General features: G+C 50.8%; 1 protein-coding gene across 2 annotated transcripts in view; it reads left to right on the forward strand.

Annotated features, from left to right (window-relative positions):
• The window catches only part of LOXL2 (lysyl oxidase like 2), a 92,521-nt gene that overhangs the window by 40,780 nt on the left and 29,304 nt on the right, over window positions 1–22,437 (forward strand). The window contains exons 4-6 of one of the 2 annotated variants that reach the window (XM_033135507.1): window positions 8,525–8,736; window positions 15,595–15,817; window positions 19,225–19,426. In XM_033135507.1, coding sequence (XP_032991398.1) covers window positions 8,525–8,736; window positions 15,595–15,817; window positions 19,225–19,426 — 637 coding nt within the window. The remainder of the gene's footprint in view (window positions 1–8,524; window positions 8,737–15,594; window positions 15,818–19,224; window positions 19,427–22,437) is intronic. The other variant, XM_033135508.1, reaches the window with a different exon arrangement.

Raw genomic sequence — 22,437 nt, forward strand, 5'->3', positions numbered from 1 at the left:
GGTGCTCGTGCTTGCCAGCCATCACAATGGACACCAGAGAAGTAGTTCTAAGGTGATCTGTTTGACAAACTAAAAATAGGTCACAGTATCTGAAAAGCAAAAGGGAATTTATGTGGCTAGCACAGCAAAATATTTGAGATTGTGCACGTCCTGGCAAATCTGGGAACCTGATTCGTGGACAGGGCTTTGCACACACAGCCCTTTGAAAAGCGTAAATACCATTGTATTGATAATTGTGAGATGAGATAAATGAATGAATAACGTTACTTGCAAGATGAAATAAACGAATGGACTTTAGGTGCTCAAACTTGGAACAATGTGGGCTGGACGGTACGTTGTACGGCAGTTTGGAAAGGGAGAGGTTAATGGAGAGAGGTCAGTGTAAGGGGTGCTGTATAGAAGGGGCAGGGGCTTGAGGTGAGCCAGACAAAGCCTCTCTCTGCCCTGGTTGGGGGGATCCCTTCTGTAGAGCGGTCTGCTGATGTGACTAGGGCGGGCTGGTGATCTTGTCTGGCTCGGCAGTGGGCCCCGTGGTTCATTTGAGTCATCTCCGCCCTGCTGGAGGGCTGTTGCTAAGGCAGCTGGAGTTGTATCCGTTCATGTAGTTGTTCAATACACGTTAATTGAGCACCAGACCCTATGCTAGGCCCTGGGAATAAGGGGTTAATGAAATGAAGGGACAGTCTTGTCCTGCTAGAGCTGGCTGTCTAATAGTGGAGAGAGATGATTTCCCAGATCATTACTTTGTTACCATGGTGATGATTGCTTTGAAGAGAAGCATCAGGTACCCCACCTGGGAGTGTGGTGGATCACTGGGCCTGGCCCAGGACTTATCTGGTCTGTCAGCACCTCTGCTGGGTCCTAGGGCCTGGTTGCTGGAGCAGGTGTCCTGCCAGCTTCCTGCAGACAGCAGGGCTTGCCTGTTCTCCAAAGAATCAGCCTCTGTTACCTACCCCAGTGCTTTCTGGTTGGAAAATGAAACAGTATTCGATTTTCCAGCAGCGGTGCAAAGTTCTTGATTTATAGGAGGAGGGCCCAGACAGACTGCGGCTTTTTCCTCTGGTACCTTAGCATGACCTCAGCTCTCCACTCCACCCCGCTTGGTCTCCATCACAGAGCTGAGGAACAGACATTGCCACAATGCCTTCCCTCTCCCGTTTCACCCATCAGACCCAGTCACAGGCCACTTGCTGGAGAATGTTACAGGCAGCTTCTTATGCTATGAATTCCTGATTTGATCATCAACAGGGGATAATTACAGTGTATGCTGTTTCCCCAGAAATAAAACCTAGTTGGACAATCAGCTCTAATGCGTCCTTTGGAGCAAAAATTAATATAAGACCCAGTATTATATTATATATTATATATTATATTACATTATACCCAGTATTATATTATAGTAAAATAAGACCAGGTTCTTATATTAATTTTTGCTCCAAAAGACGCATTAGAGCTGACTGTCTGGCTAGGTCTTACTTTCAGGGAAACACGGTAGCTAGACTCTTCTAATACAATATGCCTCACACGCTTTACAGATAATACCCACTTAGCTAAACCATCTAAACATGTGCTGAGGATCAGATCAGCTTTCAGTGCAATAGCTTTACTTGCAATCAGATTTCAAGGGGAAAAGGAAGGGTGTTAAGTATCTCAGATGACAAGAACGCAGGGCTAACGGGCAGACATTCTGCTTGTGTATCCATAAGTCACATAAGTAGTGTTTATGTTATGAAGGGAGGCTGTTTACTTTGCATTAAACAAAGAATAAAGGGAGTCTTTATTAAATTTTTAGCTTGGGAGCCCAAAGTTTCTAGCTAAGCTGAATTCCTGTAATTGGATTTTTCAAAGTTATTATTGGTTCATTCCAAAAATATTCGAGGACCCACTGTGTGTCTGTCTGGCACTAGGAGCTGTGGGTAATAACAAAAATAACAACAATAACAACAACAAAACGAGGCACAGTTCTGTCCTTGAGGGATTCACAGTCCAACGAGGCAGCAAAAGCATGTGGATTGATAAAGAATAGTACAAGAGAGTCAGTGTAACCAAGGACTGAATGAGTGATTCAGAGAGCAAACGTTAGAAGGATAAGAAGAAATTTATATGGATGAGCTATTTAGGGGAGGGGGCTTCATGGAGGAAGCGGTGCTGTTTCTTTCCCCTTCTGTCATGAGTGACAGCAAGAGATTCGCCTGTCTGATTGACCTGCGTGTCCCAGAATCTCACAGTGCCTGGGGCATCATAGCACTCAACAGATATTTTTTGAATGAAATTGTCCCTAACACACAGAGAGAAGGGAAGAGAGAATTGACACTGGGATTCAAAGAGTGACAGCAGCAAGACAGTGGGAAAAGCTCACTGGCTGGAAAAAGGGAAGGGAGGGAATGAGATGGGATGATCAAGGAGTCTCTTGACCAGAGCCTAAGGCCTGGGGCATCACATGAAGGTTCCTAGCAAGACCCGTGAGGACACTGTGGTCGGGGTGGGTGAACGGGCCAGTGGTGTGTTCACGTGGCCTGGGTCAGTGATTCACTCAGACCGAGAAGACACACAGGGCCCATGGGAAATGACAGAATTATATGCCCTTCTCCTGTTTTCGCAATTGTCATGGCACATCTGACAGGAAAACAAGTGGGGATGGAAAGGTGGTGGAAGGATGGAAAAGGCCTTGCTGGGCAGAATGGGCTGTAAGATAGAGGAAGACAGAGGGTGCAAAAGGCACGCAAGCCTTCTGGTCTGCAAACTGGAAGGGCTGGAGCCTCACCCAGTGAAAGCAGGAAATGCCGAGGGCATCCTGGATGTGTTTGGTTTGAGGTGCTGAGGAAGGTGCCGTGCTAGCAGTTGGGAAAATGGATCTCTATCTAACAAGACATTTTTTGAAATGTCTTGAATAAAGGAAACTGCAGGCTATGAGAGCAAGATGCAGGACGCTGTTAGAAGTAGAAGGAAGGGACTTGCTAAGTGAGCAGAAGTTCTGTGGAATTAACCAGTCGTGCATTCTAGTTGGGATAGTGGCGAACTCATATGTCCATCATGGTCCTCTCACCCCAACACTACTCCAAGAAGTCTGGGCTGATGTTCGATTACCACTTCTAAAGTATGGAGTTTCCTCAAAAAATTAAAAACAGAACTAGGATCCAGCAATTCCACTTCAGGGTATTTATCCTAAGAAACCCAAACCACGAATTCAAAAAGACGTATGCACCCCTATGTTCACTGCAGCATTATTTACAATAGCCAAGAATATGGAAGCAACCTAAGTATCCCTCAATAGACAAATGGATAAAGAAGATGTGGTACATATATACAATGGAATATTGGCCATAAAGAACGAAATCTTGCCATTTGTGACAACATGGATGGACCTAGAGGGTATTATGCTAAGTGAAATAAGTCAGACAGAGAAACACAAGTACCATATGATTTCACTTATATGTGGAATCAAAAAAATAAAATACAGGAACAAACTAAGCAGAAACAAATTCATAGATGCAGAGAACATTTTGATGCTTGCCAGATAGGAGGGGGGTTGGAGGATGAGTGAAAAGGGGGAAGGGATTAAGAGGTACAAATTGGTGGTTACAAAATAGTCATGGGTCGTGACAACATGGATGGATCTAGAGATTATTATGCTAAACGAAGTAAGTCAGACAGAAAAAGTCGAGAGCCATATGATTTCACTCATAGGTGGGATATAAAACTGAAAGTGACAAACAAAAATTCACAGACACAGACAACAGTTTAGTGGTTACCAGAGGGTAAGGGGGATCAAATATATGGTGATGACAGGAGAACTGACTCTGGGTGGTGAACAGACAATGCAACGTATAGATGATGTATTACAGAATTGTACGTTTGAAACCTATATAATTTTGTTAACCAATGTCACCCCCAATAAATTTATTTAAAAGAAAAATAGTCGTAGGAATGTAAAGTACAGCCTAGGGAATATAGTCAATAATACTGTAATAAGTATGCATAGTTCCAGGTGGATACTATTTGGGGGGATCACTTCATAAATTATATAAATGTCTAACCTATGCTGTACACCCGAAACTAATATAATATTGAATGTTGACTGTAATTGAAAAATAAAAAAATATTTAAAGAAACAATTTATTTAAAAAAATAATGGTTTCTAGAGCAGAGGGAAGGAGGATCCTTGGGCTAAGACCTGGCCCTTGCAAACGTTCTTCCCTGGGGGGCTATGTGCTAGTGCCCAGTTTTCAGATAAATTGTGAAGTGCGTTGGAGGCTTCCTTGCTTTCTTGCCTTGCCCCCCCCCCCCCCCGTGTCTTCCTCTGATGCAATCTCCAACTAGACTTTCAAAACTAGTGATTTTTCGTCATTGGCAACAGCCCCACACTGTCACATTGTGGAATTTGCAAGTTATTCACCAAGCTGCAAATGTGAAATATTCAGGCACAAGACCAGAAGTCCAAGCTCTTCACCAGCCCACTGGCTGAAGCAGGCAGGTCCTGGCCTCACTGCACCTTGATTTTCCCTTTTGGAAGCAGGTGATAAGCGCTCCCAGTGCTCAGGCCCTCCCTGGGGATGTGATTAGCTCTGAGTAGGGCAAGTCCAGAAGGTTCTGTGGATTCCCTGGAGGGAAGCCTTTTGGAGAGCTAGGTAAACTACTGTCTCTGGCAAGGGGGACAGCATTCAGATTTTAATTTGAATTTTAAAATGTGCCAGACACTTTACCAGCTTCTGGGCTATCGGGCTTAATGTAAATCTAACAAGTCTAGAGAGCCCTTGGTTAGAAAAGAAAAATGTGTCTATGTTTTAATGTTCCAAATCCTCTCTTCTCTTTTGGAGTTGAACTTCTGGGGGAGGAAAAAAAAAACCTAGCACTTGTGGTTATGGAAGGGATTCCACAGCAGTGAAGTAAGGAGGGAAGTGATGTGTGTCTGCCTGTGTTTTCCTACACAGAGGTCTCTGAGCAGCCTATGGGAGCTTGTTAGCTAGCAGTGAGTGCTGAACGTGAGCCATGCAGGGTTCCCCTACCTCCCCGGCCTGAGTCCAGGAGCAGCTGGGAGTCAGCTCTGCCCTCACGTACGAGCACTCGGGTCTGACTCACAGCTCCTCCAGGCGGGTGCAGGGTGGACTTTGCACAGCACTAGCCAGGCCCCAAAGGGACCACCTAGAAGCCTGAGCCCCAGGCCCTGGCCTATGTGGGTCAATTCTAAACCAGGCAGTGGACAGGGCATGGGTGGGGGGACAGGGGTGGGTAAAGACCTCTCAGAGACCAGTGATTACTAGTCTAGAGCGTGGGCTTGGAGTCAGAACTCAGTTTTCACCTTTGTTTGCCTACTGATTGGCTGTGTGAACTTGGAGAAGTTGCAAAACCTTGCCAAGTTGTCTTGTTTTTTCCCCTGTAATGTGGGATACCATTAGTCTTCTCAAGGGAATGGTCAGAAAGTTCTGAGCGCAGAGCCTGATGTGTAATGACGTGGTTGGTGTTTGATAAAATAAGGGCCCTTGCAGTCACTATTTTTCAGAGAAGAGGCAAGCCCTGTGGTTGGGAGGAGGCAGGGTCCCTGGAGGGGAGACACTGTATTTTGTTGACTGAATGAACGAGACTTGAGTCCAACAGAATGGAAAGGAGTTGGTTCTGTGGACGGAGAAGAAACGACATTCCATTCTGAAGGAACAATGCGTATAAATAAGCCTGTCCTGACTGCTCTTCCAATGCTTTGGAGGGAACAAGTTCCTCTGGCCCTGTCCTCCACCACATAGGTGTACAAACAGACACACACTGCATACGTTCAGAGACCCACACAACACAGTCACACAACCCTGCATGTCCACATCGTCATGTGCGGATACAGACAAAAGGCCCATCCCACAGAGACATATACAGATACACAGACACACACAGACACATACACACAAAGTTGGTGAAAGAACAAGGACAACGACACCTGTTCTAGCACTTTCTCTTCTTCAAGCCGCATTTCCCACATCCTAGAACCCACCGGACTTTCCCCACCAGTCATGCTTCTGCTGAGCCTCTCCCCACACAGGGCCTTCCTCCTCCTACTGTCATAGCTGGGGCGCTGAGGTTCACATCTCCCCTTAGCCAGCCTGCACTGCTGCCCCATGGCAGGGTGGCAGCGGGGCGAGTTGGGGCAGGATCTGTAAATGTAATGAAGTCTGTCCAGCTTGCTTGCCCTGTGAAGCCACAGGGCTGATGCCACAGTGGTCACTTTCCTTCGGGCATTATGCATTACACGCTGGAATCCCAGCCCCTTCTCTGAGGTGGGAGGAGACAGGCCTGTTTAGACCTCAGGCCTTCTCATGGCTCGCTCCTGTCCACGTGTCTTGGTGGCACGGGTCCTGTGGCCAGAATAGAAGCTGTAAAGAATCCAGGATCCAAGCTGGCCAAAATCATCCTGCCACTGGCGGCTTTCCTTCCGCTCTGTGTGGAAAGGAACCAGGGCCAAATGCCATCACTGCTGGCCCACATACTTTCCACTGCCCTACAGGACTGGTGGAGCAGGGCCTGGCTTTGCACCCGAAAGCCAGTGGTGAGGAGACACGAATCCCTGGGCATCCAAATAATGGTCCTGTTCACCCTCATGGTTCATTTGCATCCTGGCTGGACAGGGACTTGGGCACTCGGGTCACCGGGTCCCTCCTTGCTCGCACCCCTGCCCAGCCCTACTTCTCCCTCCCTGGCCCAGCTCAGAGATCTTCTCACCTATACCTCAGGACTCCTGCCTCTAGATGGTCCTGGGGAGATAATTGGTGTCAACAAATTTCTCTTGTGGAAAATGCGGATGACAATAGCTATAAAGCACCTCGTTCTATTGACTGGAGACTAAGTGAGAGAAAGCACATAAAGCCTTACCTGCTGGGCTCACATACAGTAGCTGTTATTGATACATTGCAATTCGTCAGCTCTGAGTATAGATTTGGAGCTGGGCACAGTGAAGGGGTTGGATGGGGAGGTAGAATCAGTCATGTGGACTGTGGGCACCGCACTAAGTGATTTGGGAATTACTCCATAGGTAAAGAGTGGGCAGTCAAGGGATGAGATTCGAAAGAACTTTCTGGTGGCTGGCCCTGTGACGGATGGATGGAGGAGGGAGATGGAGGCAGGGACTGTTAGGGAGCCTTGCAAGAGCTGGTGGTGATCCCAAGGGGCAGGGGTAGCACAGAGATCTTCTCACCTGTACCTCAGGCACTGGCCCCCTCAGGCTTTGGAGGAAACAAGTCCCTCTGGCCCTGTCCTCCACCACATACGTACACAAACAGATGCACACACATACAGAGACCCACACAACAGACACACAACCCTACATGTCCACATCATCTTGCACAGATACACGCAAAAGGCCCATCCCACAGAGACACATATACAGATACAGACACACATACACACACACACACAGTTGGTGATAGAACAAGGACAATGACACTTGTTCTAGCACTTTCTCTTCTCCAAGCCACATTTCCCACATCCTAGATGGGCAGAGAGGAGGGGCTGGAAGTGAAAGATTCAGGAAGGAGCTTGCATAGAGTTTGAGGGCAGATTGGGTGAGCCTTGGGAAAGCATCAACTCCAGGGTAGCACCCCACTCCTCTCACCCAGCTTAGCCTGTCGAGGCCCCCTGTCCTACCAAATCCCTAGGACTTGGGTGGAGGCCTGCGGCAGGGACATTGCCACTCTGTGTTGAGCTGTGGACAGGAGAGCCCTCACTGCAGTGAGGCAGGAGCCTGCCCCCCACACAGCCTCTGCCAACTCCTCCAGTCCAGTTCCTGCTTCTCTCACTCACTGCTGCAGAAAGATGAGTGGGGCTTGGAGTAGGAGGAGGCTTTCCAAGGACCGCAACACATTCAGAATCTTTCCATTCCTTGCCACAAATGTGTCTACCCCTACCTCCTGGTCCCCAGGTTGCCCCTCCCTGCTAAGCAAGCTGCGTTCCTGCACACAACTCCTCCCCTTCTCTCCTGGGATTTTTTCACTCAGGAATGTGGACCCTGGGGCATCAGGTGGTATGCAAGATGGCACCACTAGCCTGAGGACAGCTGAGGCTCATCTGCCTGAAAGATTAGTGGGGAGACACACACACACACACACACACACACACACCTCACATGCATGCACATACATGCTTGGGAGTAAACTGCAAAATCCAAATTATTTTTGATATAGAATATGAAAATTCAAAGAACACGTTCTCTCTTCTGCTCTAATTTTGAGACTCCTGCAAGAGGAGGTGGTTGCCCTTTGCTCTCCAGGGTTTTTTTGTAGGACGAGGGAGAAGCTGCTGGGACCCTCCAAGTCTTCTGATCGCCCGGGTAACCCCTGCTCCCTCTCCACCAGTCCCTGCCGTCATACTCCCTCTCATGCATAATGCGTATCAAGCGTGGCTGTATGCTGTACGCTCCTGGGTAGCACCCTTAACCCCTGCAGGGCCTTGGGGTGGAGGTGGGCTTGCCGAGGGCCCTCCTGTCGTCACCTCTCCTTGGCCAGACCTGGAAAGTAACCCGTGTCCTTCGGTGCCTCCTCCTTCCCAGAACCTGAACATCCAGGTGGAGGACATCCGGATCCGAGCCATTCTCTCCGCCTACCGCAGGCGCACCCCGGTGATGGAGGGCTACGTGGAGGTGAAGGAGGGCAAGGTCTGGAAGCAGATCTGTGACAAGCACTGGACGGCCAAGAATTCCCACGTGGTCTGCGGCATGTTTGGCTTCCCTGGAGAGAGGACGTATAACACCAAAGTGTACAAGTAAGAGGCCCACACGCAGCGCGGCTTCCTGGGCTGTCACCCGCCTTGTGAAGAGTCAGCTCTTGCGGTGGGCACTGAGCAGAGGGTCCCCGTCACGGGCAAGCCTTGCCTCTCAGGAACCACCACCTGTGGGAGACAGACCCCACGTGAATGACAAAGGCAGAGGGAGGGGAGCTTATGACAGAGGTGAAGAGCAGGGAGAACCCATGCCTGGGTGCTGACATCCAGCTCAGTAAGCAGGAGGCTGAACTAGGACAAGACCTAGGCGGTGCGGGGCAAGGACCACATCAACTTAAGAAGAAATGTTTACTTGCCCTCAACATATGATTAGTCTGAGAAATATGGGATTTGCAGCAACTCTTAGGAAGTTGAGAAACTGATCAATTCGATCAGTCGTACCAATCCCAGTGAAATCTTACAGTGCTGTTTTGGTTTCCAGGTTAATATCTCCCCGGGGAAAGGAGTATGTAAAAATGGGATTTAGAGTAATTTGCCCTGAAGGGGGTCCAGTGAAGGGGTTTCACCCCATGATACGCTGGTGGCTATGGCATATTGGTTGGTAGTGGGACCTGCCTATCTCCTCTCAGTAATGATAATAATAATCATCTGTTTACTGAGTGCTTACCCTGTGCCAGGCTCTGTTCTTAATCACTCAACCCTCACAACACTAGGAAAGTGTTTGATATTAGAGTCGAGGAAACCAAGTCAGAGAGGGAAGTGGCAGCTTTAGGATCCAAACACAGGCTGCCAGCTAAGGGCTCCACACTCCTACAGAGTGTAGACTCGCAACTCTTTCCTTTTGTTACTGATGTTCAGGTTCTGGGGTTCCCCAACATAGAAATCGAGAGGAAACCCCCAGAAACATTTCCAGGCTGATTTTATGAAGCTTATGCTCGAACACAAAGGAGACAGCACACGGGAACGGAAGGTCCTCTCAACTGATTCGAGGGCTGGCTCTGCTTGGCTGCTTTTATGAGCTGGGGACAAAGCCTTGTGGAAAGGGTGGGTTTTTGAAAACAGAAGGCGTTTTGAAAGTGGCGGGTTTTCTCTGCCTGTTCCGTTGCCTGGTAACCATGTTCACGCCTGCGCGGTTGGGCAAGATGGCGGACTGCTCATTCTCGCCCCCCCAGGAAGGTCGTATAGCGGACAAAGCTTGATCAACTGCACATGCAGAAGAGTGGTTTGGACATCTGTATGGAAGTAAACAGTTGGAAGGGAAATGAAATCAGCTACTTCTGCAGTTTTGCGTAGGGAGTGAGAGGGTGGTGGCATGGCTTCGCCCCGGGCCCAAGTCTCTCTGCTGTCTCACTTTTAAGCCAGAGCAAGTCAGGAGACCTGGGATCTAGCGCCAGCTGTCCCTCCAGATCCCGGGCGTTAGAGCAGCCTGCAGGTCCATGGGCTTGGCGTGGCCACCTTGCGTTAGAGTCCTCAGCCCACCATGCGCTGAGGCTCCTGGCTGTGCAGCCCAGCTCGGAGGGCTCACTATGCCCCACCCCAACCTGGGGCTGACCCCAGTGGTGAATCCCACCCCAGCCACGCTTGGACATAGCCCGGACCTTCCTATGTGCAGCAGGCGTCCGGGTCCTCTGAATACTTTGGAGAACTCCCGCCAGCTGGCCAGCTCCTTCCCTAGGGACACTGTCTCAGTTTTTCCTACCAATTGGAGCCAAGAAAAGCATCCCCCCACACACACACTCCTGACAGGTTCCCACCTGACTTCCCCACAGTACCCCAGCCTGGCAGCTGGTCTGAGTCCAGTTCTAGGCCTGGGAAGGCTGCCATCAGCCCTGCCTGGGACAGGATGGGGTGCCTGAGGCAAGGAAGTATGTGATTGTTCAGGAGGCATCCCAAAGCCATCTCCCCAACTGCAGGCCATCCAAAGTCTTTTTCCTGATTTTGAGGAGGGATCTCAGATCTATTTTGGCCACTGGGCCCCAGGCAATCTGTTCACATGCTGGGTTTGAAACCACCCTCCCTGCTATTCCCACCCCCCAAATCTGTAGTGTTTTTGTTTCAAAAGCGAATAGGAAAGGGCTTCAAAGGCTGGGAGCATCCACAAGGCTGAGTGGTGTTCTCAACCAAGGGCACTGGAAACCAGCTGCTCCTTCCAGCCTCTAGCTGGAGATGGAATGGAGGGGCAGGAGGGTGGGGCAAAACCTTCCTGGCTGTCTCTACCATTTAGTGTTAATTTCTGGGGCTCACAGTTGGGTGCCACAAGAGAAAGGTGTGCTGGGAAGGGTTTTCTGTGCCGTGGTGGTACTGGTAAGGGCTGAGATGGCAGCTGGCTGGAGGAAGCTATTAGCAACGAGCAAGGACTCCCAGGGCATGGTCAGCCTCAGAGGTCACCTGGTCCAAGCTGGCTTCAGTATGCATGACGGGAAACTCAGGCCTGAAGGGCAGTGGACTTGGATGTCACAGAGCCTGCTCTTGCCAGAACCTGCAGGGCTACTCTAGGGAGAACTCGCCACACTGCTGCCTCTACCTTTAGACCTGTTCCACCATGGCCACTCAGCCCAGGCCACCACCATAAGGCTTGCTGGTAGTCTGAGAGCTGGGGCAGGGCTGGCCTGGGAATGGGGTGTCTGTGAGCCCTGCTCAGAATTTGACCAAAACAGAAGCCTGGGAGCTGGAGAGAGGGTCACATCCTGCATGGTTCCTGAATCCCTGGCTTCCAGAACATCTTTCCCCATCTCCCTTTTACCCTTCCCACAGCCTGTCCCTGCAGTTGCTGACATCACCTCCCTGAAGCAGGGAATGTGGCCTCCAAGGGAGACCCTTCCCTGTCTGAAGAAAATGGTTTTCAAAGTAATTCTCCCTCTGGGATGGGGTTAGTAATGTCCATGCATCCACCATGCCCCTTAAGGAATTTTACAACCTTGGAAATTCTTCCATCCTGGCTCCCTCTGTTAGCCTGCAGGTCTGGTGGCCACTCAGAGGCCTCGGAGTAACCCGTAAGGCTGGACTGCAGCCCTTCTCAGAGCCTCTGCTAGCTACCCCCTCCCCCAAATCAGAGGAGTGCAGTGGTTTACCCACATGTCCCCAGAGGCCGCTGTGCCCATAGGCCTGCCTGAGTGGAGTCTGGGACTCTCCAGTGTGGGCTGCTTTGCTATGAGCTAACTTCTACGCTGGGCTAGGGAGCTGAGCATATACCTTGAAGCCAATGAAGCTGAAAGCCTCAGGGCCCATCCCTGGGGCAGCAGCATTTCATATGGTAGCCTTTTTTTTCTTCTTAAAGCAGGATCCCACTATTGATATTGATTTACTAACACAAGCTTATTAAGCAGGGATTCTGCATCTAGTGTTGCAACTTGAGAGTTCAGAAGGGTTCTGGTTGGTTGGTTGGTTGGTTGGTTGGCTGGAACATGGACCAAAAAGCCATGAGTAAAATGGAAATGCCAACCTCCTTTCGTTTCATGTAAAGGAAGGGATTCAAAGGCTTAGGGAGATTGGAAGGTTAGAATGGTTTTGTCATTTGAGACTTACCATGTTTCCCCGAAAATAAGACCTAGCCGGACAATCAGCTCTAATGTTTCTTTTGTAGCAAAAATTAACATAAGACCCTGTCTTATTTTACTATAAGACCGGGTATATAATATAATATAATATAATACTGGCTCTTATATTAATTTTTGCTCCAAAAGATGCAATTGAGCTGATTGTCTGGCTAGGTCTTATTTTTGGGGAAACGGTACTCACCAACCCTGAGAGGGTCCAGAGGACACACCTTTCACCACAACTGAGGAATAACTCTGTCAGGAAAGTCTCAGAATCCTTCATGAGCTCTGTGATCGCTCTTCTCTGTAGGCCAGACCTCACAGTCGGACTGTAGTCGCTGAATTAGGAAGCCTAAATCAATTACCCAGATGATCCTGAGGTGGCAGCAGCCAAGTGGCAGTCCTTAGCGGCCCAAGACAAGGTGGGCATGGTTATGGAATGGAGAGCTCTGTCAAAGCATCAAAGCAGCCATCAGAATAGTCTAACCTGTGCAGAAGTACTGCATTGGCTAGTTAATTATGGTGTTCCTAGAAAAGCAGTACAGTCAGGCACTGCTTAACGAGGGGGATACGTTCAGAGAAATGTGTCATTGCGTGATTTCTTTGTTGTGTGAACGTCACAGAGTGCACTCACATGCACCTGGATGGTATAGCCCACTCTACAGCTAGGTATGTGGTACGCCACCGTCACATATGCAGTTCATCATTGACTGAAAGGTCGTTCTGTGGCGCATGGCTATAGAGAGCACGCCTAATAATTCTTACGTGTTCTGTAGAAGAAAAGTTCTAGGTCAAGTGAACAAGAGTCCAACCTGAATCATAAAAACAGAAAGTCATGGCCCTCAATCAATTCCCAGACTTGAGCCAGGTTACATACAGATCCAGAACCCATCTAATGAAGAGGAGGCTGGGTCCCCTTGAGGAAGGACCCCAGTTTACTGCTAAAATTTTATACTGTTAATCTTTCTTCCAGCCTTCCCCAAGTGGACATAGGACCTTTTACCAGGATAACTGTACATTGGGAAAGAGGAAATAATCAGAACTTTGGGGGACTACTGGACACTGGCTATGAACTAATAACATTGATTCAGGAGACCTAAATGTCGCTGTGTCAGACCAGTCAGTGTAAGGGCTTCTGGAAGTTAGGCGGTCAGTGCAGTTTTAGCTCAGGTCCGTCTCACAGTAGCCCAGTGGGTCCCAGGAACCATCCCATGTAATTTCCCTACTTCTGGAATGACTAATTCGAACAGACATACTCAGCAGCTGGCAGAATCCCTGCAAAATCTGGCTTCCTCTTGGCTCGGGGAGAGCTAGCAGGACTTTTTATTTTTAGTTGAGTCAGTCTTCCTGCTACCCAGCCATAGGCCTGGACACCTCTGTCTCAAGCAGGCTTCCCACTCGGCCAATGGTTTTCCCATAACTTCAGCCCCTCTCCAATTACCGAGGTCTAGAGTGGGCTGTTCATCCATCCTCCCCAGAGCTCATATCTGCACCCTCTGAGGTCTGTCCAGAGTGAATCATGGGGGAGAGGTGAGTGCTGCATGGGGGGAGCCTGTGGAGGGTCAGGACGCATTCCTGAGAGCTGATGTAAGCCGGAGGCAGGGCCGCCTGGGGAAGGCATGAGTGTTCTGTTTGCTGTGAGTGCTTCGCTCTATATTAAGAGATCAGGACATGTGTTCCTGGGAAAGGGTTGTTCTCGGAAAGCTAAGAGCAAAAGGATTCTCCAAGCCAGTGAGCGCTGACCAATCCTTGTGCCGCTGATACCCCCAAGTGTGTTCTCTCTCCTGGTGTGGGATGTCCTGGGGAACAAGTTGGAGCTTGTGGTTCCAAGTGCAGGGGCTTCCAGGAAGTGGGGAGGGACAGTGGTTCTTGGAATTATTAGCCTTCCTCCACGCTGGGCTGCAGCTCTGCTGAGCACATACCTTGAATTTTCTAGGATAGTCCTTTTTCTCAGGGATCCTGTGTCATTGTGCCCACACGTGCATTAGAATCGTTTTGAGTCCCAGTTTTTGGTTAAGGACAGATATTGGTGGTGTCTGTAGGGTTTTTCCTTCCATCGTTTTTATATCCCATTCACTTCAAGGCAAAGCAGAAACTTCCAGACCTGCCGGACCCACAGAACAGAACCTCGCTTCTGCCCCTTCCAGGGGCCAGACTGCCCTGGGAGGCCCTGTCTGGCTCTCTCGGGCATCTCACTGGGTTCTGTGAACCTGAGACAGGCACACAGACCAGACCTCAAAGAGCTGAGATAGCAGGAGAGGACAGGGTGTCCTCTCTGCCATCCGCCTTCACAAAACCCACCATCACTCAAAACCCAGTTCAAACCCTACTCTTTCCTGAAGTCCTCCCTCGTCACTGCAGCCACAGGGATCTCTCCCTTCTCTTATCTCTTCCTTTTTTCCTTTATCCAATACAGTATTTATTTTATAAACACTTATGTAGCCCTTCCTATGCGCTGGGCACGGCGGTAAGTGCTTTATGAGTATTAACTCATTTAATTTTCCTAACAATCTTATCAAGTAGGTCCTATTGCTACTTCTAACTTGGAGATGGGGAAACTGAAGCACAGCAAGCTTTCTGCTAGCCATTTCATGACTCATTGGTTTGGTGATTTTAGAAAAAACGCTGACTCGCCTTGATCCATATTTTGCCTTCCAAAAACAGGATAGGTGATACAGGCTAAGAGCTTCCCTAGGACATGGGGTGGTGACAACCTCAGCCTCACTGCTTCCTGGGTGAAGATTTGATAAGGTCTGTGGCTGAGTTTCATCACCATTATAATTTCCATGACCAAGAAATTATACTTTGATTCGGCAGACGAGGTCATTTGAGACTGTTCTCATTAGATTTACACCTGTGATCTTATATATCATTGGGACAGAGTTTAACTATCGAGCTACGATGCTCATTGGCAAAGGGGAATAAAGGCAGGGAATGACGACAAATGTTGAAATTATCTGGAGAGTTTAGGTGACCAACCACCGTGGTCAGGACGGAAGGCTTTCCAAGGACCAAGGGTATTTGTAGGCTTTGGTATCATCTCACCATGCTTAGTTCCTTAGCTCGTAGAATGTAAGCTGCCTGGTGGCAGGAGGTCACGTCCCCCTTCCAGATCCTGCCCAGCACATGACCCAAGATGAGTGGGGCGTTCAGTGGGTGTTTGTGGGTGCACTGTGCAGACCCCCATCTGTGAAGCATGACCGAGCTCCAAGAGCAGGGACCGTGGCCACCCGTTTCCTCCACAAGATCCCAAGCAGCCAGCACAGTGACTGGCCCAGGGCAGGTGCCCAATGTCTAGTTGTGGAAGGAATGAAGGGTGGATGCTATGACACTCCGGTCACCTGCCCCCTCCCGCACTCTGCAGAATGTTTGCTGCCCGGAAGAAGCAACGCTACTGGCGGTTCTCCATGGACTGCACGGGCACGGAAGCCCACATCTCCAGTTGCAAGCTGGGCCCACAGGTGTCGCGGGACCCTGTGAAAAATGTTACCTGTGAGAATGGGCTGCCAGCTGTGGTGAGCTGTGTGCCTGGCCAGGTCTTCAGCCCTGATGGACCCTCAAGATTCCGGAAAGCCTACAAGCCAGAGGTGAGGATGGAACAGGAGTCTGGCCACTTGGCACCTAGGGTCGGGTGGTGGTGGTTCAGGGAGCAGAGACCTCCAGGAGAAAGTGAGGAGAGCCGGCCCCAACTCAGACCACTTTTCTAGGGGGCAGGAAGGTGGAGAAACCTGTCAGGGCCAGCCTCACCAGTAGATGCCACAACTAGGGTGTGACAAGCAGCTGGGACCCTGCCCCAATTCATGAACTCCCCCACCTGTCCTTCCACCACTGCTGCTCCACTCTGAGACCAGAGGCCCCTCTGTGGAGGACATTCACTGTCTGCTGGCGTGAAATGGGGGCGGGGGACATCTTGTGCTTCTGCACAACTCTCAGGGGACAAAAGCGTTCTGTAGCTTTGGGAAACGTGGTACAACTTGCAAAAGCACATGAACTCCGCTACCACGGTTTTCGAACATGTTTTGATTGATTCTTCAGCAGAAAGGATACAAATTTTAAAAAGCTCTCACAAAATAACAATGAACCCCTGCCGTTTCCATGCCTACGTCGTCTGTACCCATTAGTCACGTTGTCTGTGTGTGCTCCAGCACCTGTGAGCGTGCACGGGTGTGAGGGGAGGCAGGAGATGCCGTGCAGGGCGGCTCAGATAAATTCACTCCCCCTTTTCTTTTCAACAGACTGATTTCTCAGGGCAAGTGAGCGATGCCAACCGGGGCAGGCTTGACGCAGCCTCTGAGAAAGTTAAAGGAAAGCCTTGAAAATGATGAAGAGGCTTTCCTTTTTCCCACCCTGCTTTTTTTCATAGATCCACCAAAGGGTCTCTAAGACTTGCATGTTCCGGAAACTGCTAACTAACATGGGGCCGGAGGGCGGGAATAGCCCAGGGAAGAGGGGAGGGAAGGGTAGGAAAAAGCGTTGATCGTTTATTAGGGAATGATTCCCTGTGCCAGATAAAACCTCGGAACTTCGTAATCGGTCAGCTGGGCAGGGGTGAGTTCCACGTCAGCTCCAACCATGGCAGGGTAAGAGGAGGGGGCAAGGTCGTGATGGGCAGATGGTACCTCCCGGCGGCAGGATGGGAGGAGCAGCCCCTCCCCAACCCTGGCGGGATTTGTGGGTCTCCTTCCCCCTCTCCCTGCCTGCCCTCTCCTCTTGCCCCTCTGCCCTCTCCACCCCTCCCCGCCAACGTCAATGACCGGCTCTTGGAACAGGGGTACCAGTACTCATCCATAGGTGAAAGGGAGACAAGGGTAAGAGCCAGATAAACCACATCGGGGGCCTTTCCCAGGCAAGGGGTGGTACGTTTGGACAAAAGAAGCCGTAAACAAAAGGAGTGAAATGAGTGCTGCAGCCTGGCCATCAACCCCAGGGTGTGGGATCTGGAGGGACTTCCTGGCACTTTCAGCAGCAGCCGGCCCTGCCCTCTCAGTCCCCACAGGGTCCTCCAACGTGCACAGACCTGCCCACGTATCACATGTGTGCAGCCCGGTGACACAGGCACCCCTGGACGGTGGCAGAGCCCCCACCGGCCCCCCCACACCTTCACTTGGCCCCCTGCCGGGCGATTTGACCACCATATCCTTTCTATGGCCTCAGCCTAAGCCTCTGAGCTTTCCTCATGTATCACCCAGAATACCAGGTCCTACTGTTTGGAAATTCTTCTTACTGTGTGGTTTAAAGCAAACGAATCAAGTTCATACCAAACCAATTTTTTTGAAAAAGAGCAAGAGAGCCTTACATCATATTTTCCCTTGGTTTCTTTTTTTTTTTTTTTACCTCCAGGGCCAAATGACTCTGCCTGGCCACTACAGGCTGCGGCAAGGTTATTGGCACTTTGCCTCCATGAAGCTTGGGTCATGGATGGTCTGTTCCATGGGATGGGGGCCCTGGCATCCAGCTAGACAGCTTGGGAAGGGAGGTGGGAGAAGGGAGGGGTCACAGTCTCCAGCAAACAGGGGCCGGAGCCAGCAGTTTTACTTGTTTTCTTTTCTTTAGCTAGAATCAAGATCCCTGAAGTCAGGGGGTATTGGGCACCCGCCCCAGTCCCTCTTCTTCTCCCCATAGTGCCAGGGTCAGAGCACTCCCTGAGGCCTGTAACACTGGGTACTGTCACAGCACCCACCCTGCCATGGTAACCACGAGGCACAGTTGGTGGAGAGAGAGATGTGGCCAAGTGGGAACCTCAGCCGGAGGATGGAGGCACAGGGTCTCCTTTGATCCCTTGCCCCTCCGAGTGGCTGGTATATGTGAATGTCTGACAAACACCACCTCCAAGCAGGCCTGCTTTGGCCAGGCCATGGTGGGGGGCAGAGCAGTGAAGGGAGTCCCAGGCTGAGGACTGCACAGATCAGATTAGAACCATGACTGGTGTGATCCAACACATGTCGAACAGCTCACAGTCACACCTGACTCCCTCTGCGTTGAATCAAATGAGTGTCAGCAGCAACTCAGAGCCTTGACGCCCTTTGAGTCTCCCACCCCAACACACACACTCACAGGTGCACACACACAGGTGCACACACACACACACACACACACACACGCCATGCATGCATGCACAGAGACTGATGCCAACCAGGTCATGTGGGCAGATAGAGTCAAGTGACCCGGCTCCCATCGTGTAAGATGTGGGGTTAAGGTGCTGGTGGAAGGTGGGTCTTACGCCTGTGCAGTGAAATGGACCCGGGAGGTGATAAGGCTCCCAGGCTGTCAGTGAGCAGTTGGGGTATTTAAGCTGTAACTGCCTGTCCTGTCTGCAGATCTGGTGAGGCTGCATCTTCTGAAGATGGGCCAATTTGGACTTGGAGTCGAGTGAGGGGTAGCAGGAGCAGAGTGGTGGCCAGGCAGGTGCCCAGCTCCAGGGCCGTGTGAGGCTTCCCTATCTCCTTGCAGCGTCTGTTCTCTAAGTCATAGCCTTTCCCGTGAGCCCCCACTCTCCTGCCGCTCACCGGCGTGCAGAGCTGGATCCTTGCAGTACAGTCTGTTTAGTGCCCTGGAGTTCCTGCAGGGCTAGTGTACAGCACTCTGTTATCAGCCAGGCAGAATGACGGTCCATCCCGAATCTGCAGACTTGGGGTGGGAGGATAGGAGCTTCTTTCTGTAGCTCAAAAGCTCGAGGTTCTGGGTGAGGGGTGGAGGAAAGTGCTTGTGGTAGGTCCTTGAGCCAGGCCTGGGTTGGGGTGACAAGCTAGTGAGGGTCCCAGTGGGCTTTCCAGTTGTCCAGGACTAAAGCTCCATGAGAGGCTGCCAAGGGAGCTTGCAGCAGAGCTGACCATGCAGAGTGAGTGTTCCCTGCCTCCCCCCGCCCACCCAAACACACACAAATCTAGTATAGTTTCAGTTCCTGGCCTGGCTGCCTAGGCTTGGAGCGGGGGTGGTTGGGCAGGGAGGGGAGTGGCCTGCCCGCTGAACGTGCATCAGCTTCTGCGCTCAGCAGGACCGTGTGTTTCTTCAGCAACCCCTGGTGCGGTTAAGAGGCGGTGCCAACGTCGGAGAGGGTCGCGTGGAAGTGCTCAAGAACGGAGAATGGGGTACCATCTGCGATGACAAGTGGGACCTGGTGTCTGCCAGCGTGGTCTGCAGAGAGCTGGGCTTTGGGAGTGCCAAAGAGGCCATCACTGGCTCCCAGCTGGGGCAAGGTAAGGCATGGGGAGGACTCCTATGGCCTCTCTTCACAGAGAGCATGGCGTGGGAGCCCAGCCCAGCTGGCCGGTCTGCTGCTTTCCAGGCTCTTCTTGCTTCTTCTCCTGCCTCCAGCAACTGCTGCTCTTAGAGAATCCCAGGCCTCGCCCCGGGGAAGTCAGAGTTGGAAGGGTCTTAGGGAAGAGAGTCCCCTCACGTGGATTTGCAAGCTAAGGCCCAGAGAAGGGACTAAGTGACCAAGATGACACTATGTATGGGCAGCCAACGAATACTTTAACGGAGGTCTCCCACCCTCGAACCCAGGGCTCCCACTGCCCCACGGAGAAACTGGGAATCTCAGGACCCTCCCTGAGGAGAGGACCTCAGGATTCATCAGGCTATGGACCACCCTGGGCACAAAGAATCCCAAATGTCCTTCGACTTTTCCATTCTGGCACAGCGCTGAAAACATTCTCTCCATGCCACCAGAGATTGGGAACCGGGTGCCCCCCTCTCTCTAAATGTCATGAGACCCTAAGGAGAAGGGGCCTGGTTTTTATTAAGTGTCTGGGGAAAAAATCTCCCATTTGAGCAAAGAACAAAATATAGGAGGCTTTCGAGCGGGTCAGTCCGTTGAGAGCAGTGTTGTGAATGTGACATGACAAGACGACGGACGGTGTGTCCTCTCCCACGAGCCCGTAAAGACCCCTGACCTGTGCAAGCCCTGGTCCTTCAGGAGGAGGCTCTCCTCCCAGACTCAGCAGCACAGTGAGTGCCCAGCCTGCTCCTGGAGAACAGCGGGCTGAGCAAGGGAAATCAGTCATCTCCCGGAATCTTCTCAGTGCTGACCTGCCGTGGACCAGGGGCTGCATGGCTGGGAGGGATCGTGGAGGAGGGACAGTGGGTTGCGGATGAGGGGTGGGGTGTCCTCGCCTGTGGAGAGGCGATGTTTCCATGCTGTCAGACCTAGGGCCATTGCCCACAGAAAGGAATGTGGTGAGGTCACAGATCACCACAGAAAATCATACCCCAGTGGACTGGAGAGAGAGTCCTGGAATCCGACGGCACTGCTGGAGGGGAGCTTAGGTCATCTAGTCCGGAGATAAGGAATTTGAGGCTTAGGAGAACAAGCCTGAGGTCACCCCAATAGTTAGTGGTAGAGAAAGCCCGAAAGCCCAGCCTTCTGACTCTCAGCTTTGGGCTTCTCCCTCTACACCCACCTTCGCCCAGTCTACTCACACTCGGAATTCCTCTCTACCTCCGCTCTCTAGCCCCTGCAAGCCTCCTGGGTGTGCACCAAAGTTTGGGATCTAGGCTGGACTTGAACACCGCAGCTGGCCGCCTGGCAGCCTTGTAGGGCCCAGGGCCGTCCTCCTTCTCCTTCGTCGTGGTGAGCAATTCAGGCTTCCCTTAGAGCTCATAGATTCCCACAGGCTGTTCTCCTGATTGGTTGGTGTGATGGTCTGTGCTCTCCCAAGGCCCACAGGAAAGACACCACTCATTCTGAGGCATAAACAAGCACTGGATGACATAAACATTCCATGTCTCCTGGGTGTGTGTTATTTGACCTAATTATTTCACTGCCCAGAGCAGCCAAAGTTTTCTGAGTTTTCCAAGCCTGCAGAACTCTGCCCCAAAGAGACACTGGGCATGTCCAATGCTGTCCCTGAAAGAACTGATGGATATTTTATTACCTGCTGCCATGCCAAGCAGGGTCAGCACCAGTGGGCAGAAAGGGAGAAGGCCACATTCAATGTCAAGTCACAGAGCAGACGATTCAGTCCCTCAGTCCTGGATCTCCCTGGTGAACCAAGGGACCACACCCGTATCAAGGGCAATGAACGGGCAAGGACTGAGAGTTGGGCCATTTGAGTCCCAGTCCTGGTCCTGCCACCTACTTGCACGGTGACCTTGAGCGACCTTCTGGGCCTCAGAGTCTTTACTGGATTAATGATGTCTGAGATTCTGCCTGGCTCCAGCCTCCTGTGATTCTCAGAAACGTGTTCTTTTCACCAGGATGGATGTCAGGTCAGAGTCAGGCCCTGTGCTTTTTGCTGTGGAACCCCTGCACACATCTGAACTCCAGCTATCTGTTTACGCATCCACCAATCCCCATGACTGAGCGCTGCGTGACACGAGGGCCCATGTCCTTAGTGCTGAGTCTGTGCCCAGTTCATAGTGCTCTAGGGATATTCATTTTATGAATGAATGAATGAATGAATGCGGCTGAACACTTAGTGAAGAAATTTCAAAACTCTAGCCCTGCACTGTCCAATTGAAATATCATGGAAGCTACATATATAATTTAAAATTTTTTGTACCAAAGAGAGGAAAAGAGAGACAGAAACAGGTATAATTAATTTTATTAATACACTAAACATTATGATTTCAACACTGACATTTAGTATACTAACTCTGAAATTCAGGAGGTGTTTTACACTCACAGCACATCTCAGTCTGGACGGGCCACATGCAAGTGCTCCTTGTGGCCAGTGGCTACTGTATTGGACAGGGCAGCTCTAGAGCTGTGGCCTTAAAACCCTCTTGCCTGCATTCTCCAATCAGAAATACACGTGACAGTAAGTGCCATGCATACAGAGCTGAAACAAAACTTCGTGCTAACCTTACAACATGCAGAACACTATGCTATGTTTTATTCTATTCGCTGGGCTCTTAAAAGTCTGACTGTAACCTGCACAGCTGATTGTGGGTCCAGAGTCCATACCATTGCTCCAAGAAGTTAGGTGTGGCTTTTCTCCAGCACCCTGCTCCTGATCCAGGCCTGTGGTCACCCAGGCCAGGGTCTGTACATGAGGGAAGAGCAGGGTCAAGGTAGAGGTGGGGAAGCCATCATGAGGAAGAGCAATTCAGGGGACAGTCCAGAACCCAGCAGAAGGGAAAAGCTGCGGGTCAGGATGCAGGTCAAACCCAGGTCAACAAAAGAAGCCAGGAGCCAGCTTGCCTCACTGGGTATGCGATAGCTGGACACCCAGGCCATTGTCCTTCAGTGGCACCTCCTGCCCTAGGC

This window comes from Rhinolophus ferrumequinum, chromosome 18 (assembly GCF_004115265.2).
Source record: "Rhinolophus ferrumequinum isolate MPI-CBG mRhiFer1 chromosome 18, mRhiFer1_v1.p, whole genome shotgun sequence".
Lineage (NCBI taxonomy): Eukaryota > Metazoa > Chordata > Mammalia > Chiroptera > Rhinolophidae > Rhinolophus > Rhinolophus ferrumequinum.